The sequence below is a fragment of the Hylobates moloch genome, unplaced genomic scaffold (assembly GCF_009828535.3).
Source record: "Hylobates moloch isolate HMO894 unplaced genomic scaffold, HMol_V3 SCAFFOLD_20, whole genome shotgun sequence".
NCBI lineage: Eukaryota > Metazoa > Chordata > Mammalia > Primates > Hylobatidae > Hylobates > Hylobates moloch.
The window spans coordinates 41,913,063-41,928,515 of NW_026652295.1; the positions used below are offsets into that span (position 1 = coordinate 41,913,063).

At 44.3% G+C, this 15,453-nt stretch overlaps 2 protein-coding genes across 3 annotated transcripts in view; one reads left to right on the forward strand and one right to left on the reverse strand.

The window, feature by feature from the left end:
- Positions 1-14,735, reverse strand: part of XPO5 (exportin 5) — a 53,800-nt gene extending 39,065 nt beyond the window's left edge. The window contains exons 1-9 of the mRNA XM_032140798.2: positions 14,443-14,735; positions 12,114-12,235; positions 11,139-11,211; positions 9,160-9,297; positions 8,800-8,982; positions 6,939-6,965; positions 5,416-5,601; positions 3,923-3,999; positions 187-286 (exon numbers count right to left, since the gene is read on the reverse strand). Coding sequence (XP_031996689.1) covers positions 187-286; positions 3,923-3,999; positions 5,416-5,601; positions 6,939-6,965; positions 8,800-8,982; positions 9,160-9,297; positions 11,139-11,211; positions 12,114-12,235; positions 14,443-14,547 — 1,011 coding nt within the window. The 5' untranslated portion in view covers positions 14,548-14,735. The remainder of the gene's footprint in view (positions 1-186; positions 287-3,922; positions 4,000-5,415; positions 5,602-6,938; positions 6,966-8,799; positions 8,983-9,159; positions 9,298-11,138; positions 11,212-12,113; positions 12,236-14,442) is intronic.
- A 131-nt stretch (positions 14,736-14,866) lies between these two features.
- The window catches only part of POLH (DNA polymerase eta), a 38,595-nt gene continuing 38,008 nt past the window's right edge, over positions 14,867-15,453 (forward strand). For both annotated transcript variants that reach the window (XM_032140799.2, XM_058432515.1), the window contains exon 1: positions 14,867-15,138. The gene's annotated coding sequence lies outside the window, so the exon portion shown is untranslated. The remainder of the gene's footprint in view (positions 15,139-15,453) is intronic.

Sequence of the window (15,453 nt, forward strand, 5' to 3'; positions counted from 1 at the left end):
AAATTTAGATCACTCAAACACTATTCTATTAAGATAATTTAATCTATAGAATCATGCAATAACTTGTAGGGCACTGCCCCATCAGGCTAAAATCAATGACATTTGCAACTCCTCATTGAAACATAAGTTTCTAAATGCTCTTCCCAAATGGGCTTGAAGCTCTACAGAAAGCAAGCACTAGCTCACCAGCAATGCACACAGCTGATTGCCCAGCGCACACAACACCTGACAGAGCCTCTTCAGAAAGACATAGTGTTTTTCTACCAAACCTCCTCCATCAGCAGTCCTGTAAGATGAGAGAATTCCTTATATCACTGACAGAATTAAAAAGGCTATAATAAAAACATCACTTTGTGTCTCATTTCCCCAAATCATTTAGTTAGGTCTATAATTCAGTAGAATTCCAATAGTTTTGCTAAATTAAGAATTTTAAAAAATCTTTTTAACTTATTTGGTGGCAAAACCTGACCTGAAATGATATAGGACTATTCACACAAACAGCTATTAATAACTACGAGTGTGAACAGCAGCCATATTAGCTGTCTTCTGGAGGAGGAGAGTATCACATAAAAGGCAAGGATCTTGGGGTAAACGAGGCCTAGGCTTTAGGAACACTGAAGGACAGGACGATATTATGGTGTCCAGTGCAATCTCTGGAGTTTGACTACCTGGGTTGGAATCACAGCTTTATGAACCATGGTTGTGGTATGGTACCCACAGCACAAACAGAAATGGGACACCACTTAGTATGAGTGTCATGATGTCTATGGAACTAAGAATTGGACCTAAAAATAGTAACTACCCAAAAAACGTTATTCATTTAATTAACAGGATCCCTTAAAACAGTGCTGCAGTCTCTACAGGGAAGGAAGCCATGAAAAATGTGTATTAGAATGGGTAGTAAGAGATTTTATGTAAAACACATGTGCCTCATACCTTTTCCTTTCTCCTTGGGACTAAAGGTAAAGAGTATCAAAAAGATGGTGTTGGAACAGATTCAACTACTTATAATATATAGTTCTGCCTGACTTCCTGGTAAGAAACATGTTATCAAGAAATGCTTTAATATTTTCTTTCTTTTCTTTTTTTTTGAGACAGGATCTTGCTGTCACACCTAGCTGGAGTACAGTGGCTCAAACATGGCTCACTGTAGCCTCAAACTAATGGGCTTCAAGGGATCCTCTCACTGCAGCCTCCCAAGTAGCTGGGACTATAGGCGCATGCCACCATACCCAGCTAATTTATTTTCGTTTTGATTTTTGTAGGAATGAGGTCTTGCCATGTTGCCCAGACTGGGCTTGAACTTCTGGGTCCAAGCAATCTTCACGGCTTGGCCTCCCAAAATATGGGATTACAGGCATGAGCCATTGCGCCCGGCCTTGCTTTAGTATTTTCTAGAGCAATTGGAAGAAAGTACGTGGAAGCCCTTACAGTCATGCATCACTTAACGACTGGGGATGTGTACTGAGAAATGCATCGTTAAGTGATTTTATCACCATTTGAACATCATAGAGTGTACTTACACAACAGGAATAGCCTATTACACATCCAGGCTATATAGCATAGCTTATTGCTCCTAGGCTACAAACCTCTATAGCATGTTACCGTAGCCAATACTGCAGGCAATTATAACACAATGGTAAGTATTTGTGTATCTAAATACAGAAAAGGTACAGTAAAAATATGGCATAAATGATAAAAAATGGTATACCTGTAGAAGGCACTTACCATGAATGACTGCAGGACAGAAGACTGTACTGGGTGAGTCCAGTGAGTGGTGAGTGAATGTGGAAGCCTAGGACATTACTGGACCCTACTGTAGACTTTATAAATACTGTACCCTTAGGCTAAACTAAATTTACTTATTTATTTAGAGATGGAGTCTCACTCTGTTGCCTAAGCTGGAGTGCAGGGGCACAATCCTGGCTCACTGTAACTTTCGCCTACCAGGTTCAAGCGATCTCCTGCCTCAGCCTCCCAAGTAGCTAAGAATACACACGTGCGCCACCACACCCGGCTACTTTGTACTTTTAGTAGAGATTGGGTTTCACCACGTTGGCCAGGCTGGTCTCAAACTCCTGATCTCAGGTGATCCATCTGCCTTGGCCTCCTAAAGTGCTGTGATCACAAGCATAACCCACTGTACCTGGCCCGCTAAATTTATTTTAAAAATTTTCCAGCCGGGCGCGATGGTTCATGCCTATAATCCCAGTACTTTGGGAGGCTGAGGTGGGTGGATCACCTGAGGTCAGGAGTTCAAGACCAGCCTGACCAACAGAGAGAAACCCTGTTTCTACTAAAAATAAAAAATTAGCTGGGCATGGTGGTGCATGCCTGTAATCCCAGCTTCTTGGGAGGCTGAGGCAGGAGAATCACTCGAACCCGGGAGGCAGAGGTTGCAGTGAGCCGAGATCGCATCATTGCACCCCAGCCTGGGCAACAAGAGTGAAACTGCGTCTCAAAAAAAAAAAAACTAAAAAAACAAAAAAAACTTCCTTTCTTCAATAATGAATTAACTTTAGCTTACTGTAACTTCTTAACTTTATAAACTTTTAAACTTTTTAAAACTATTTTTCTGAGACAAGGTCTCAGTCTGTTGCCCAGGCTGGAGTGCAGTGGCATGATCATGGTTCATGGTTGCCTGAACTTCCCGGCTGTAGTGACCCTCCCACCTCAGCCTTCTGAGTAGCTGGGACTACAAGTGCACATACCACCACACCCGACTAATTTCTATATTTTTTTGTAGAGATGGAGTCCTGCCATGTTGCTCAGGTTGGTCTCGAACTCCTGACTCAATCAGTCCTCCCGCCTTGGCCTCCCCAAGTGCTGAGGTTACAAATGTTAGCTAGCACATTCAGCCATGACTGCCTCATTTTTTTTTTTTTTTTTTTTTTGAGACAGAGTCTCACTTTGTTGCCCAGGCTGGAGTGCAGTGGCGTGATCTTGGCTCACAGCAACCTCTGCCTCCCAGGTTCAAGATATTCTCCTGCCTCAGCCTCCTCAGTAGCTGGGATTACAGGTGTGCGCCACCAGGTCTGGCTAATTTTTGTATTTTAGTAGAGATGGGGTTTCACCATGTTGGCCAGGCTGGTCTCAAACTCCTGGCCTCAAGTGATCCACCTGTCTTGGCCTCCCAAAGTGCTGGGATTACAGGTGTGAGCCACCACATCCGGCCAATGCCTCATTTTCTTATCCAAAAACACTGTCGATTGACAGCTAGCATTTAAATAAGAACTTCAGGTGGGCACAGGGGCTCATGCCTGTAATCCCAGCACTTTGGGAGGCTGAGGCAGGTAGACCACCTGAGGTCAAGAATTTGAGACCAGGCCGGGCGCGGTGGCTCACGCTTGTAATCCCAGCACTTTGGGAGGCCGAGGCGGGCGGATCACGAGGTCAGGAGATCGAGACCACGGTGAAACCCCGTCTCTACTAAAAATACAAAAAAATTAGCCGGGCGTGGTGGCGGGCACCTGTAGTCCCAGCTACTTGGAGAGGCTGAGGCAGGAGAATGGCGTGAACCCGGGAGGCGGAGCTTGCAGTGAGCCGAGATCGCGCCACTGCACTCCAGCCTCGGCGACAGAGCGAGACTCCGTCTCAAAAAAAAAAAAAAAAAAGAATTTGAGACCAGCGTGGTCAACATGGCAAAACCCTGTCTCGACTAAAAATAGAAAAATTAGCCAGGCATGGTGGTGCGCCTGTAATCCCAGCTACTTGGGAGGCTGAGGCAGGAGAATCGCTTGATTCCAGGAGACGGAGGTTGTGGTGAGCCAAGATCGCGCCACTGCACTCCAGCCTGGGTGACAGGGCGAGAGCGAGATCCAGCTCAAAAAAAAAAAAAAAAAAAAGAACTTCAGATAAATCCAAATAAGATAGAAAAATGACAAAGAAATTAGAAAACACACTGAAAAGTAAAGATACTCACTGTGCAGCGGAGAGTATATAATGCATGGCAACATCTCCAAATAAGACCATCAAGGGCTTCCGGTCTTCCAACTTGCCCTAGACCCAATTTTAGGGAAACACAGTCATATAAACTATACTTCAAAGTACCGACATCTTCTGTAAGTATATAATCAAATATATTGACTTTATAATTTCTTATATACCCCAGGGTTTAGTGAAACACTAGAAAGAAGCCCAACTCTTTAAAACCAAATCTGGATAAACTTACATATTTTTTGTCAAAACTATCAGTTTAGTGAAAAAGCATAAACTTACATTTTTAAATGTGTTGGGCAGGCTGAGTGCGGTGGCTCACGCCTGTAATCCCAGCACTTTGGGAGGACGAGGCAGACACAACACCTGAGATCAGTTCAAGATCAGCCTGGCCAACATGGTGAAACCCTGTCTCTACTAAAAATACAAAAATTAGGCCAGGTGCCGTCGCTCACACCTGCAATCCTAGCACTTTGGGAGGTCAAAGCAGGTGGATCATTTGAGGTCAAAAGTTCGAGACCAGCCTGGCCAACATAGTGAAACCCCGTCCCTACTAAAAAATACAAAAATTAGCTGGGTGTGGTGGCACACGTCTGTAATCCCAGCTACTGAGGAGGCTGAGGCAGAATTGCTTGAACCCGGCAGATGGAGGTCGCACTGAGCTGAGATTGCACCACTGCACTCCAGCCTAGACGACAGAACGAGACTCTGTCTCAAAAAATAAATAAATAAATAAATAAATGTGTGTGTTGGGCAATAATGCTGATATGACAGCAAAGTAAATTTCATTTGTAGATAATATTCCTATGGAGAAAAGAGTCATAGTTCCATTGGTTAGCCAAGACAGATATAGGCTGGGCACAGTGGCTCACGTCTGTAATGCCAGCACTTTAGGAGGCTGAGGAGGGCAGATCACTTGAGGTCAGGAGTTCGAGACGAGCCTGGCTAACATGGCGAAACCTCATCTCTACTAAAAAATACAAAAATCAGTCGGGCATGGTGGCATGTGCCTATAGTCCCAGCTACTCGGGAAGCTGAGGCAGGAGAATTGCTTGAACCTGGGAGGCGGACGTTGCAGTGAGCCAACATCACGCCACTGCGCTCCAGCCTGGGTGACAGAGCAAGACTGTGTCAATGAAAAAAAAAAAAAAAAAAGACAACCTACTGTAGCCACCATCCAAGATTCCTTGACATTCATTAAGCAAGCTTTAAACATTTACTTTCATCTGTTAACTGTAAATTGCCAAGTATCATGGCTGTTTCAAGAACCATGCAGCCTGATAAATCTCCACATTCTGCCAAAGGATCCCTTGAATATTGGCAAACTCCTGTCCAAGGGGGTTGGAAGCAGGCAGTAAGTTGGCCCCAAGGAAAAAAACCCAAACCTTTAAATGACTTTCTCCCACAACATGCAATGAAACACATACACGGCCTACTTCAGAGACTATGAGGATAAGTCAGTTTGAAGTGGTAACTTACTTTTCTGCTGACTGCAATGAGAAGACACTCAGCGGCTCCCAACTGAAGTTCCTGTTCATTCAACAGCAAACACAGTATCTCCAGGAGTTTACAGTTTTCAGCAGTGATGTGACTCATAGACACCCAGTCAATATAGCCTGCTAGAGTATTCAATGCTGCAACTCCTACTCGACAGTTTGCTTGCGCCTACCAGAAAAGAAATAACTTTGGACCATGAAGTCCTTGGTAACAGGTAAGGAACCTGTGGTTATAACTGAACTCCTATTTTCTAATTCTAAGAAAATTATTTTTTAAGAATATACTCACGTAACAGTCACAGGTAGGGAACACAATCACTTCTCAAACAATGGCATTCTCAACATCCATAGATAAGACCATACTGGCATGTGTGGCCATTTTATCTTTTTCACAAAACCCCAAATCTTATCATTTTACATCCCAAGGCTGGGCGCAGTGGCACACACCTGCAATCCCAGCACTTTGGGAGGCTAAGATGGGTGGATCAGCTGAGCCCAGGAGTTAAAGACTAGCCTGGGCAACATGGCAAAACTAGTGTCTACCAAAAAAAAAAAAGAAAAAGAAAAAAATACCCAAACCAAAAAACTACAAAAATTAGCCAGGCATGATGGTATGCATCTATAGTCCCAGCTACTCATGAGGCTGAGGTAAGGCTCACTTGAACCCTGGATGTTGAAGCTGCAGTGAGCCATGTTTGCGTCACTGTACTCTAGCCTGGGTGACAAAGTAAGACCCTGTGTCAAAAAAAAAAAAAGTAAGTTTTTCTTTTTTTTTTTTTACTTCCCTTCCACCATAGCTCAGTGATCAAAAATAAAACAAAGGACAGGCCGGGCGTGGTGGCTCACACCTGTAATCCCAGCACTTTGGGAAGTTGAGAAGGGCGGATCATGAGGTCAGGAGATTGAGACTATCCTGGCTAACACAGTGAAACCCCGTCTCTACTAAAAATACAAAAAATTAGCCAGGCATGGTGGCGGGCGCCTGTAGTCCCAGCTACTCGGGAGGCTGAGAGAGGAGAATGGCATGAACCCAGGAGGTGGAGCTTACAGTGAGTCGAGATCGCGCCACTGCACTCCAGCCCGGGCGACTGAGCAAGACTCCGTCTCAAAACAAAAACAAAAACAAAAACAACAAACGACACATGCAGTGGCCCACAGTCACTATGGGAGGTCGAGGCTGGAGGATCACTTGAAGCCAGGAGTTTGATACTAGCCTGGGCAACACACTGAGACCCTGTTTCTATAGAAAGTATTAGCTGGGCATGGTGGTGTGCACCTATATTCCTAGCTACTCATGAAGTTGAGGTGAGAGGATCACTTGAGCTGGGGAGGTCATGGCTGCAGTGAGCTGAGACCACACAACTGCACTCCAGCCTGGGCAACAGTAAGACCTGTTTCCAAAACAATACAACACAAGCAAAGCTGAGGTCACCATCCACTAGGGGCACGTATCCCCTCACCTGAAAGGTTCAAAGGTCTCCTTCGAACTTTATAAAGAGCTCTTACCTTTGACTCCTGAGAAGTATCTGTCTTCTGAAAGGAAGTATAAAGATCCAGTGTTTTTAATAAGCAAAAGGCCACATAATAACTTTCTACCCACCCCCATCAATGCCCTTGAATAATGATTCTTAAATATATGCAATTTTTAATCTTGGAAAATAACACAACTTTACTAAGCACGCATAATTGATATTCCCCTAGGGAGAACAAGTAAAGTCAGAAGCATAATTAAATGAATACAATTTATGATCATGTATGTATAGCATAACTATATGAAAACCATGTACTCAAAAATACTGGATGTTGGCCAGGCGTGGTGGCTCACGCCTGTAATCCCAGCAGTCTGGGAGGCCAAGGCGGGTGGATCACCTGAGGTCAGGGGTTTGAGACCAGTCTGGCCAACATGGTGAAACCCCACCTCTACTAAAATCACAAAAATTAGCCGGTGTGCTGGCGCATGCCTGTAATCCCAGCTACTTGGGAAGCTGAGGCAGGAGAATCACTCGAACCTGGGAGGCGGAGGTTTGCAGTGAACCAAGACCGCACTACTGCACTCCAGCCTGGGCAACAAAAGTGAAACTCCCTCTCAAAAAAAAAATATATATATATATACACACATAATATACATACATATATATACACACACACACATATACACATACATATATATATACACACGTATATACATATATATATGATATTAAATACATCAAAATAGTGGCTATTCAGTGAATACACAAATATGGTTGATTTTTATCCTTATATTTCAAATCCATACAAAGGCACATAATGTTAACTTACAAGCATATAAAATTAGGCCAGGTGTGGTGGCTCACACCTACAATCCCAGCACTCTGGGAGACCAAGGTAGGCGGATTATTTGAGTTCAGGAGTTTAAGACCAGCCTGACCAACACGGTGAAACACCATCTCTACTAAAATACAAAAATTTGATGGGCATGGTGGCAGGCACCGGTAATCTCAGCTACCCGGGAGGCTGAGGCAGGAGAATCACTTGAACCCAGGAGGCAGAGGGTGCAGTGAGCCGAGACTGTGCCATTGCACTCCAGCATGGGTGACAGAGTGAGACTCCCTCTCAAAAAAAAAATAAATAAATAAATAAATAAATTAGTATTTTCCTAACGAACCCTTCTGAAAATAAAATTAAGAATAACACCTAGGGCTGGACTCGGTGGCTCACACCTATAATCTCAGCACTTTGGGAGAGCAAGGTGGGTAGACCACCTGAGGCCAGGAGTTTGAGACTAGCCTTGCTAACACAGTGAAACTCCATCTCTACTAAAAATACAAAAATTAGCCAGGTGTGGTGGCACATGCCTGTAATCCCAGGAGGTGGAGGTTGCAGTAAGCCAAGATTCCTATCTCTTTTTTAAAAAAAAAAAAAAAAAAAAGAAGGCCAGGCGCGGTGGCTCACACCTATAATCCCAGCACTTTGGGAGGCGGGCGGATCACGAGGTCAGGAGATCGAGACCATCCTGGCTAACACGGTGAAACCCCATCTCTACTAGAAATACAAAAAATTAGCCGGGCGTGGTGGCGGGCGCCTGTAGTCCCAGCTACTTGGGAGGCTGAGGCAGGAGAATCGCTTGAACCTGGGAGGCAGAGGTTGCAGTGAGCCGAGATCATGCCACTGCACTCCAGCCTAGGTGACAGAGCGAGCCTCCGTCTCAAAAAAGAAATAAAGAAAATGAGCTCCAGTTTTTCTGTCATTTCCTAGTTTTTTATTTTTTTTGCTTATAAAATAGGCTTTCATTTTGCTGACCTAGACACCCTAGTTCCTTACTGTAAGATTAATCAAAAACACTCATATTGGAAAACAGAAATGTTATAGTAGGGGTATCCCTTACCACTTGCTGATACTTGTTTACATTTTCTTGAAGTGTGTTAAGCAGAAAACTGAAGATTCTTTCCATGTTCTGGGTTAATGTTTGCTGGATGTCCCTTCTTCTTTGAGGGGGAAGTGTCTGAAAAGTCACTACATCCTCTGCCAGTCGCAAAAGGATAAACATCACCAATTCTGTCTGTGTTTCCTATACCAATAGAAATAAGCTAGTTAAAAACTAAAATATCTTTTCATTTTATGTATATCCAAAGGCTATTTTCTGTTGCCAAAAAAAAAACAAAAAACCACAAACAAAATCAAACAACAAACCCTGAAGTTTGTTCCAAGGAAAAGTATACCAAACTGATATAGCTGTGTTTCATACCCCTTGTTTGGAAAGGGTGTCCAATTCTATTAGCATGTCAGGCCAATGCTGTGGCCACTCTCGCTTGATCATTTCCACTACAATTCGAGACAGAGCATCTTTAATATGGTTCTCCTCTTCCAACATGTTCAATGTTCCCTGAAAAAGAACAAGAGATATTAAGAGATAGGCAAGACTGGATTCCAGAATTCCAGAAAAAAGCTGGGCTGTAGAGTTGTACAAAATTTATCAGCAGGCCTACTTTTAAACCAAACAGAAAAAATGAACCTGTTCTTCATGCCTGAGTCACTTGTCCTGCATTCTCGCTAATCACTCTTTCACTTAAAGCTTAAGTGAGGGTTGCATCACCTAATAAAAAGGCTGTCATATAGAGAGCTAGGATGACATCATTATTCTTTACAAAATGAAAAGATTCTCATATTGATTGCTTCAGTTTGCAGAAGGTCAGGGAGGAAGGGTATAGAAATAAGGAGTATAGGCCGGGCGCGGTGGCTCACGCTTGTAATCCCAGCACTTTGGGAGGCCGAGGCGGGCGGATCACGAGGTCAGGAGATCGAGACCACGGTGAAACCCCGTCTCTACTAAAAATAAAAAAATAAAAAAAAATTAGCCGGGCGTGGTGGCGGGTGCCTGTAGTCCCAGCTACTCGGAGAGGCTGAGGCAGGAGAATGGCGTGAACCCGGGAGGCGGAGCTTGCAGTGAGCCGAGATCGCGCCACTGCACTCCAGCCTGGGCGACAGAGCGAGACTCTGTCTCAAAAAAAAAAAAAAAAAAAAAAAAAGAAATAAGGAGTATAGTGAGTAGCTGGTAAAATGGAAGGGTATGAAGGGGCAAATGAATATTTTACCAATAGTTCTAATACTAGAAGACGCAGAAGTATTAGAAGATCCCATCTCTCATGTCTTTTATTTAAAAAAACCAAGAAAGAAAAAAGGCTACAATTTTGAACATGTTTAAAGTCATATTCTGTTTTGTGTTTAAAGAGACAGTCATCCAGTCATCACACCTGTAATCTCAGCATTTTGGAAAGCCAAGGTGGGAGGATTGCTTGAGGCCAGGGGTTTGAGACCAGACTAGCATGGGAAACATAGTGAGACCCTGTCTCTCTAAAAACAAAAACAAAATTAGCTGGGCATGGTACCACATGCCTATAATCCCAGCTACTTGGGAGGCTAAGGTGAGAAGATCACTTGAGCCCAGGAGTTCGAGGCTGCAGTGAGCTATGATCATGCTAATGCAATCCAGCCTGAGCAACAGAGACCCTGTCTCAAAAAAAAAAAAAAAAAGTCATATTCTAATACTTGAAACAAATTCATTCTGCATACTTAAAATTCTGCATGTTTTTCATCATTAGTATCACATAGTAGTTGTTTGGAATAAAAGAAAATAAAACAGTGTTTCAATCTAATTTAGATCTAAGAATCTTGATTTGTTGAAAATATTTAATCCCCACTGCCCTGTCTTTATAATTTAAAAAACAGAAGTCAATACATAAGTGTGATTAATTAAACCTAGTAAGAGACATATGCTGAATTGTGCTTTCTGGTTTTTTTTTTTTTTTTTCCTTTGGAGATAGGGTCTTGCTCTGTTGCACAGGCTGGAGCACCATGGCACCATCACAGCTCACTGCAGCCTGGACCTCTTGGGCTCAGACATTCCTCCCACCCCAGCCTCCTGAGTAGCTGGGCCACAGACATGCGCCACCACGCTCAGCTAATTTTTGTATTTTTGGTAGAGATGGGGTCTCACTGCATTGCCCAAGCTGCTCTCGAATTCTTAGATGCAGGTGATCCTCCTACCTCAGCTTCCCAAAGCACTGGAATTACAGGTGTGAGTCACTGTGCCTGGCCTGAATTATGATTTCTTGTGCTGTCTGACCTATTTAGAACCAGTGAATTTTTACACAAACTCTCTATTGAAGAAGTCGCGCTTTGCCTAAACTACCTTGGAAACATGTCTCCCAACCACCCATTCCTTACATTTGCAATCAGCTCCATGACACTGTTCTTCAGATACACCTTCTCCAATCGAGACATGCCGTTCCACCGAAACCTGGCCACCAAAATGCATAAAGTCAATAGAACCACTTTAGAAGTCTTGTCTTTACAAGAGAATAGCATGGATTTCTACATTTGATTACGCTGGAGATTTCATTAAGAAATTATACTTTTGATTCTGTACCCATCAACGAATGGGCAAAAATGATCTACGTTTAACCAAAATACTAACAGAAAACTTCTTGGGAAAAGGTTTTATATATGCAATGGTCTATTAACTGGAATCTGCACAAGATTTGTACCACACGTCAGCTTTTCCTCATGATTTTATTGATGGGCCAAAAGTGAATATATATCTAGGTCAACTGCAACAATGTACTTGCTTTTCAGAAAATGCAATTTTGACATCACTCATTTTCTGTGCTGGCTTACAAAACAATTCCGGAAAAACTATGGCTAAGTCTTAAAGGCTACCTCTTCTGATAGGTGTTGAGGGTAGGACAATCAAGTTAGGATGGGTTTTCAGTTATTCTCATATAATCCTGCTTTGGATGTACCATCCAGAGAAGGCACATAAACTCAGAAAGAGAGAGAGAAAAAAGAAAGCCACAGTGCCTAATCAGAGATTCACTGACCTATACATTGCATTACTCTAAAAAGGCTTCGAGGGCTACTGGCATATAGTCAGAGCTCAGTAAAGTATTGGCTAAATGGCAGGTAATATTTGTTGAATGGGTAATATGTACCACACACTTTACATGGATGAAGAAACTGAAAAAAAGAAAGGTTAAATCTTGAATGAGAGCTCCTGTGAGGTTCTGATAACATCTAGGGGATCATTCCTTTCTTCTTGGAGATTGCTCTTCTCTACTCACTTAAACAGCATCTCTATAGGTTATATAAGATATAAAGATCTGTTCTCTCAGACTTCAGTGGTAATGTCCAAGAGCTCCTTACTTGACAACGTGTTCCAGGATCTGAAGGCCAAAATGTCTGACGATGGCAATTTGTGTTTTCTCAGCCAACCTCAAGCCACAGGGGACACAGATAGGACACTTTTCTTTAAACTCTTCACAAAACTGAAAGAAGAAAAGTTAGTGTTTCCTTTCAAGGGCTGAGAGAATAGGGACTAAAAGAATTTCATCTTAAGAATCTCCAACCAGGGCCAGGTGCAGTGGCTCACACCTGTCCCAGCACTGTGGGAGGCTGAGATGGGTGGACTACTTGAGTCTAGGAGTTCGAGAAACCCCCATCTCTATAATATATATGTATACATACATATATATGTATATATTATTATATACATATATATTATATTGTACATATACATATATATGTATATATGTATGTATATATATATAATTTATGGAGTCTCACTCTGTCGCCCAGGCTGGAGTGCAATGGCATGATCTCGGCTCACTGCAACCTCTGCCTCCCAGGTTCAAGCAGTTCTCCTGCCTCGGCCTCCCGAGCCCAAGTAGCTGGGACTACAAGTGCAAGCCACCACACCCAGCTAATTTTTTTATTTTTAGTAGAAACGGGGTTTCATCATGTTGACTAGGCTGGTCTTGAACTCCTGACCTCAGGTGATCCACCTGCCTTGGCCTCCCAAAGTGTTGGGATTACAGGTGCGAGCCACTGCGCCCAGCCTACTAAAAATATTTTTTAAAATTAGCCGGGCATGGTGGCAGGTGCCTGTAATCCCAGCTACTCAGGAGGCTGAAGTGGTAGGAGAATCACTTGAGCTCGGGAAATCAAGGCTGGAGTGAGCCGAGATCTCACCACTGCATGCCACCCTGGACAACCAGAGTGTGATCCTATCTCAAAAAGAAACTCCAACCTAAGCTACATGTTTAAAGTTGCAAAACCTAGATCAATATTATATGGATCTCCAAGCACAGTTGCTTTTAAAATATATATTTAATGTAAAAATAAAAATATAAAATATGTAAAATGTTATATATACACAAAACATTTCCAAGTGGTGTTCACTCTATTTTATGTATATATATTATATATATATTATGAATAAAGAACTGATAAACATTCTTTCCAGCGTGATGGTTCCAGATTTCTTCCATGCTATGGCCAACAGTAGCCCTACTAGTGTTGGAAAAAAATGGACACAAAGGAATAAGAAATTATGTTAGAGACATTCCCCTGATGTACATAGGGGTGAAATAACAATTTCTAGGGTTTCTTTTAAAAACCTTCGAGGCAGGGAGAGAGGATAGGCAGTGGAAAAAGTAAATGCGGTAAAATCTTTAATTGCTGAATTTAGGTGACAGGAACATGCAGAATCACTGTCGTATTCTCTCCACTTTTGTGTCTATTTTAAATATTAATAATAAAAACCAAACTAATAGAACCCAATTGTTTCTGATTCCAAACCCTGTGGCATACATCTACATATTGTAACATTTTCTCCAAGTGGTGGTCACTCTCTTTTTTGAAGTTAACATCACTTTAAAAATGTACAGCACAAGTATTTTCTCCTAAATGGCCATTTCTCACAGCCCACACACGTTGTTTTATGGGCAAGTAAGCTTGAATTGTATTAGCACCCCCAAACTGCAACATAAGTCAGTCCCAAGAGCAGAGCATTCGGGTCTCAAGCAAACTCCTTTCAGGAAACCAAAGTGCCCTTGTTAAAATGCAAAGTAAGTGGTAGAAGTTATCTTTGCGCAAAATAGCCGAAAAAAATTACACTCAAAAACATGGGAGAAGTAGGGGTGCGAGAATTTCCCCGGAAAATGTCCAAGACACAAACGAAAGTTAGCGAGAGATGTTAAAGGATATATAAGCATAAGGGTACCAGAGGGGCTGGAGCTCGGTCAGTTCGGGTCAGGGGAGTGGGCCAGCAGGAAAACGTTTAGTGCAGGAGAGACCGTAAAGAATGAAGCTGGTGTTGGGGGCGGGATATACACGTGCGCCTCGGGAAGGCGAGGGGATGTCGGGCTTGGGGAATGAAAATGGACGAGGGTCGTGTTGCGGACAAGAGTGCACAGAAGCGAGGAAAGGGGGAGGAGAGGGCTGTGGGAAGCTGCGGCGAGATGAGAAGCAGCTAGGTACCGGAGTGTCCCAGGCAAAGGACAGGAGCGGCGAGTAGAGAAGGCAGGGGTTTGGGAGAGGCGCGGAGGGCCGCGAGGGGAAGGTCCCGGGGAGTTGGGAAAGGAGGTCCAGGGGCCGCGTGGGCGGGAGACTACCCCAGTTACAGGCGGCGCCGGAGCTGCTGGGGCTGGGAGAGGGTGTCGGGACCGGCCCAGGACGCCAGGACCCCAGCTACCTTGAGGGCTTCCAGCCGGTAGCGCTGGGTGGAGTTGGGGTCCATCATGACCGTCACCGCTTTCACCAGCTGCTCGCACAGCGCGTTTACTTGATCCATCGCCATGCCTAGCGCCACGCCTAGCGCCACGCGCCGAGAGCGCACACCACTGCAGTCCCGGGACCACGAGGCACGACAGCTCCCTCGGCGAGACCACCCGTTGGTACCGGGCCGCGGCGGGCAGGCGGGGGTGGGAAGCTGGAGGAGGAGCGTGAGCCGCAGCTCGCGCTAGGAAGGAGCCGGCGCTGCGCACGCGCCCGGCCCGCCACTGCGCACGCGCCCGCGGAAGTGGTGGCTCCCGTGTGAAGGTTGAACTTAGGTGGGCGGGGCGGGAGGCGGAAGAGCCGCGGTGCGCAGCCGCGTCAACGGCCCTTCGCAGCGGGCGCGCTGTCAGACCTCAGTCGGGCGGCGTCGTTGCTGGGCGCGCCGCTCTCGGCTGATCCCTGCTGGGGGGACGGTTGCCCGGGCAGGATCCTTTACGATCCCTTCTCGGTTTCTCCGTCGTCACGGGGAATAAATCTCGCTCGAAACTCACTGGACCGCTCCCAGAAAGGCGAAAAGATATTCAAGAGTCCTTCCATTTTCCTTCCAGTGGGCACCGAGCCCAGCATTTTCGGCAACCGCTGCTGGCAGTTTTGCCAGGTGTTTGTTACCTTGGTAAGAAAATTTAGAACCGTTCGCTGTCACTGTGTTCAGACTTTCTATGTTGCCTTGGCTGTTGGTTTTATAATGTAGCAGTGACTGGGCCAACGTTACGTGAAATATAAATCATGCTAACAGGGATAAGGCCCTGGTACTGTCCTCTAAGATTTTTCTTGTAGAAAAAAGTATGTTTTTCCTGCAGTTCTTAAACCTCTCTCTTGGAATTATTTTCCTGGATGTGTTATTACCTGGTGGGCACTAAACTTGTTTTGTGCGGATTGGGGTAACTCGAGATGTTTAAAGGGAATAATTGCAATCAGTGAAGGCTTG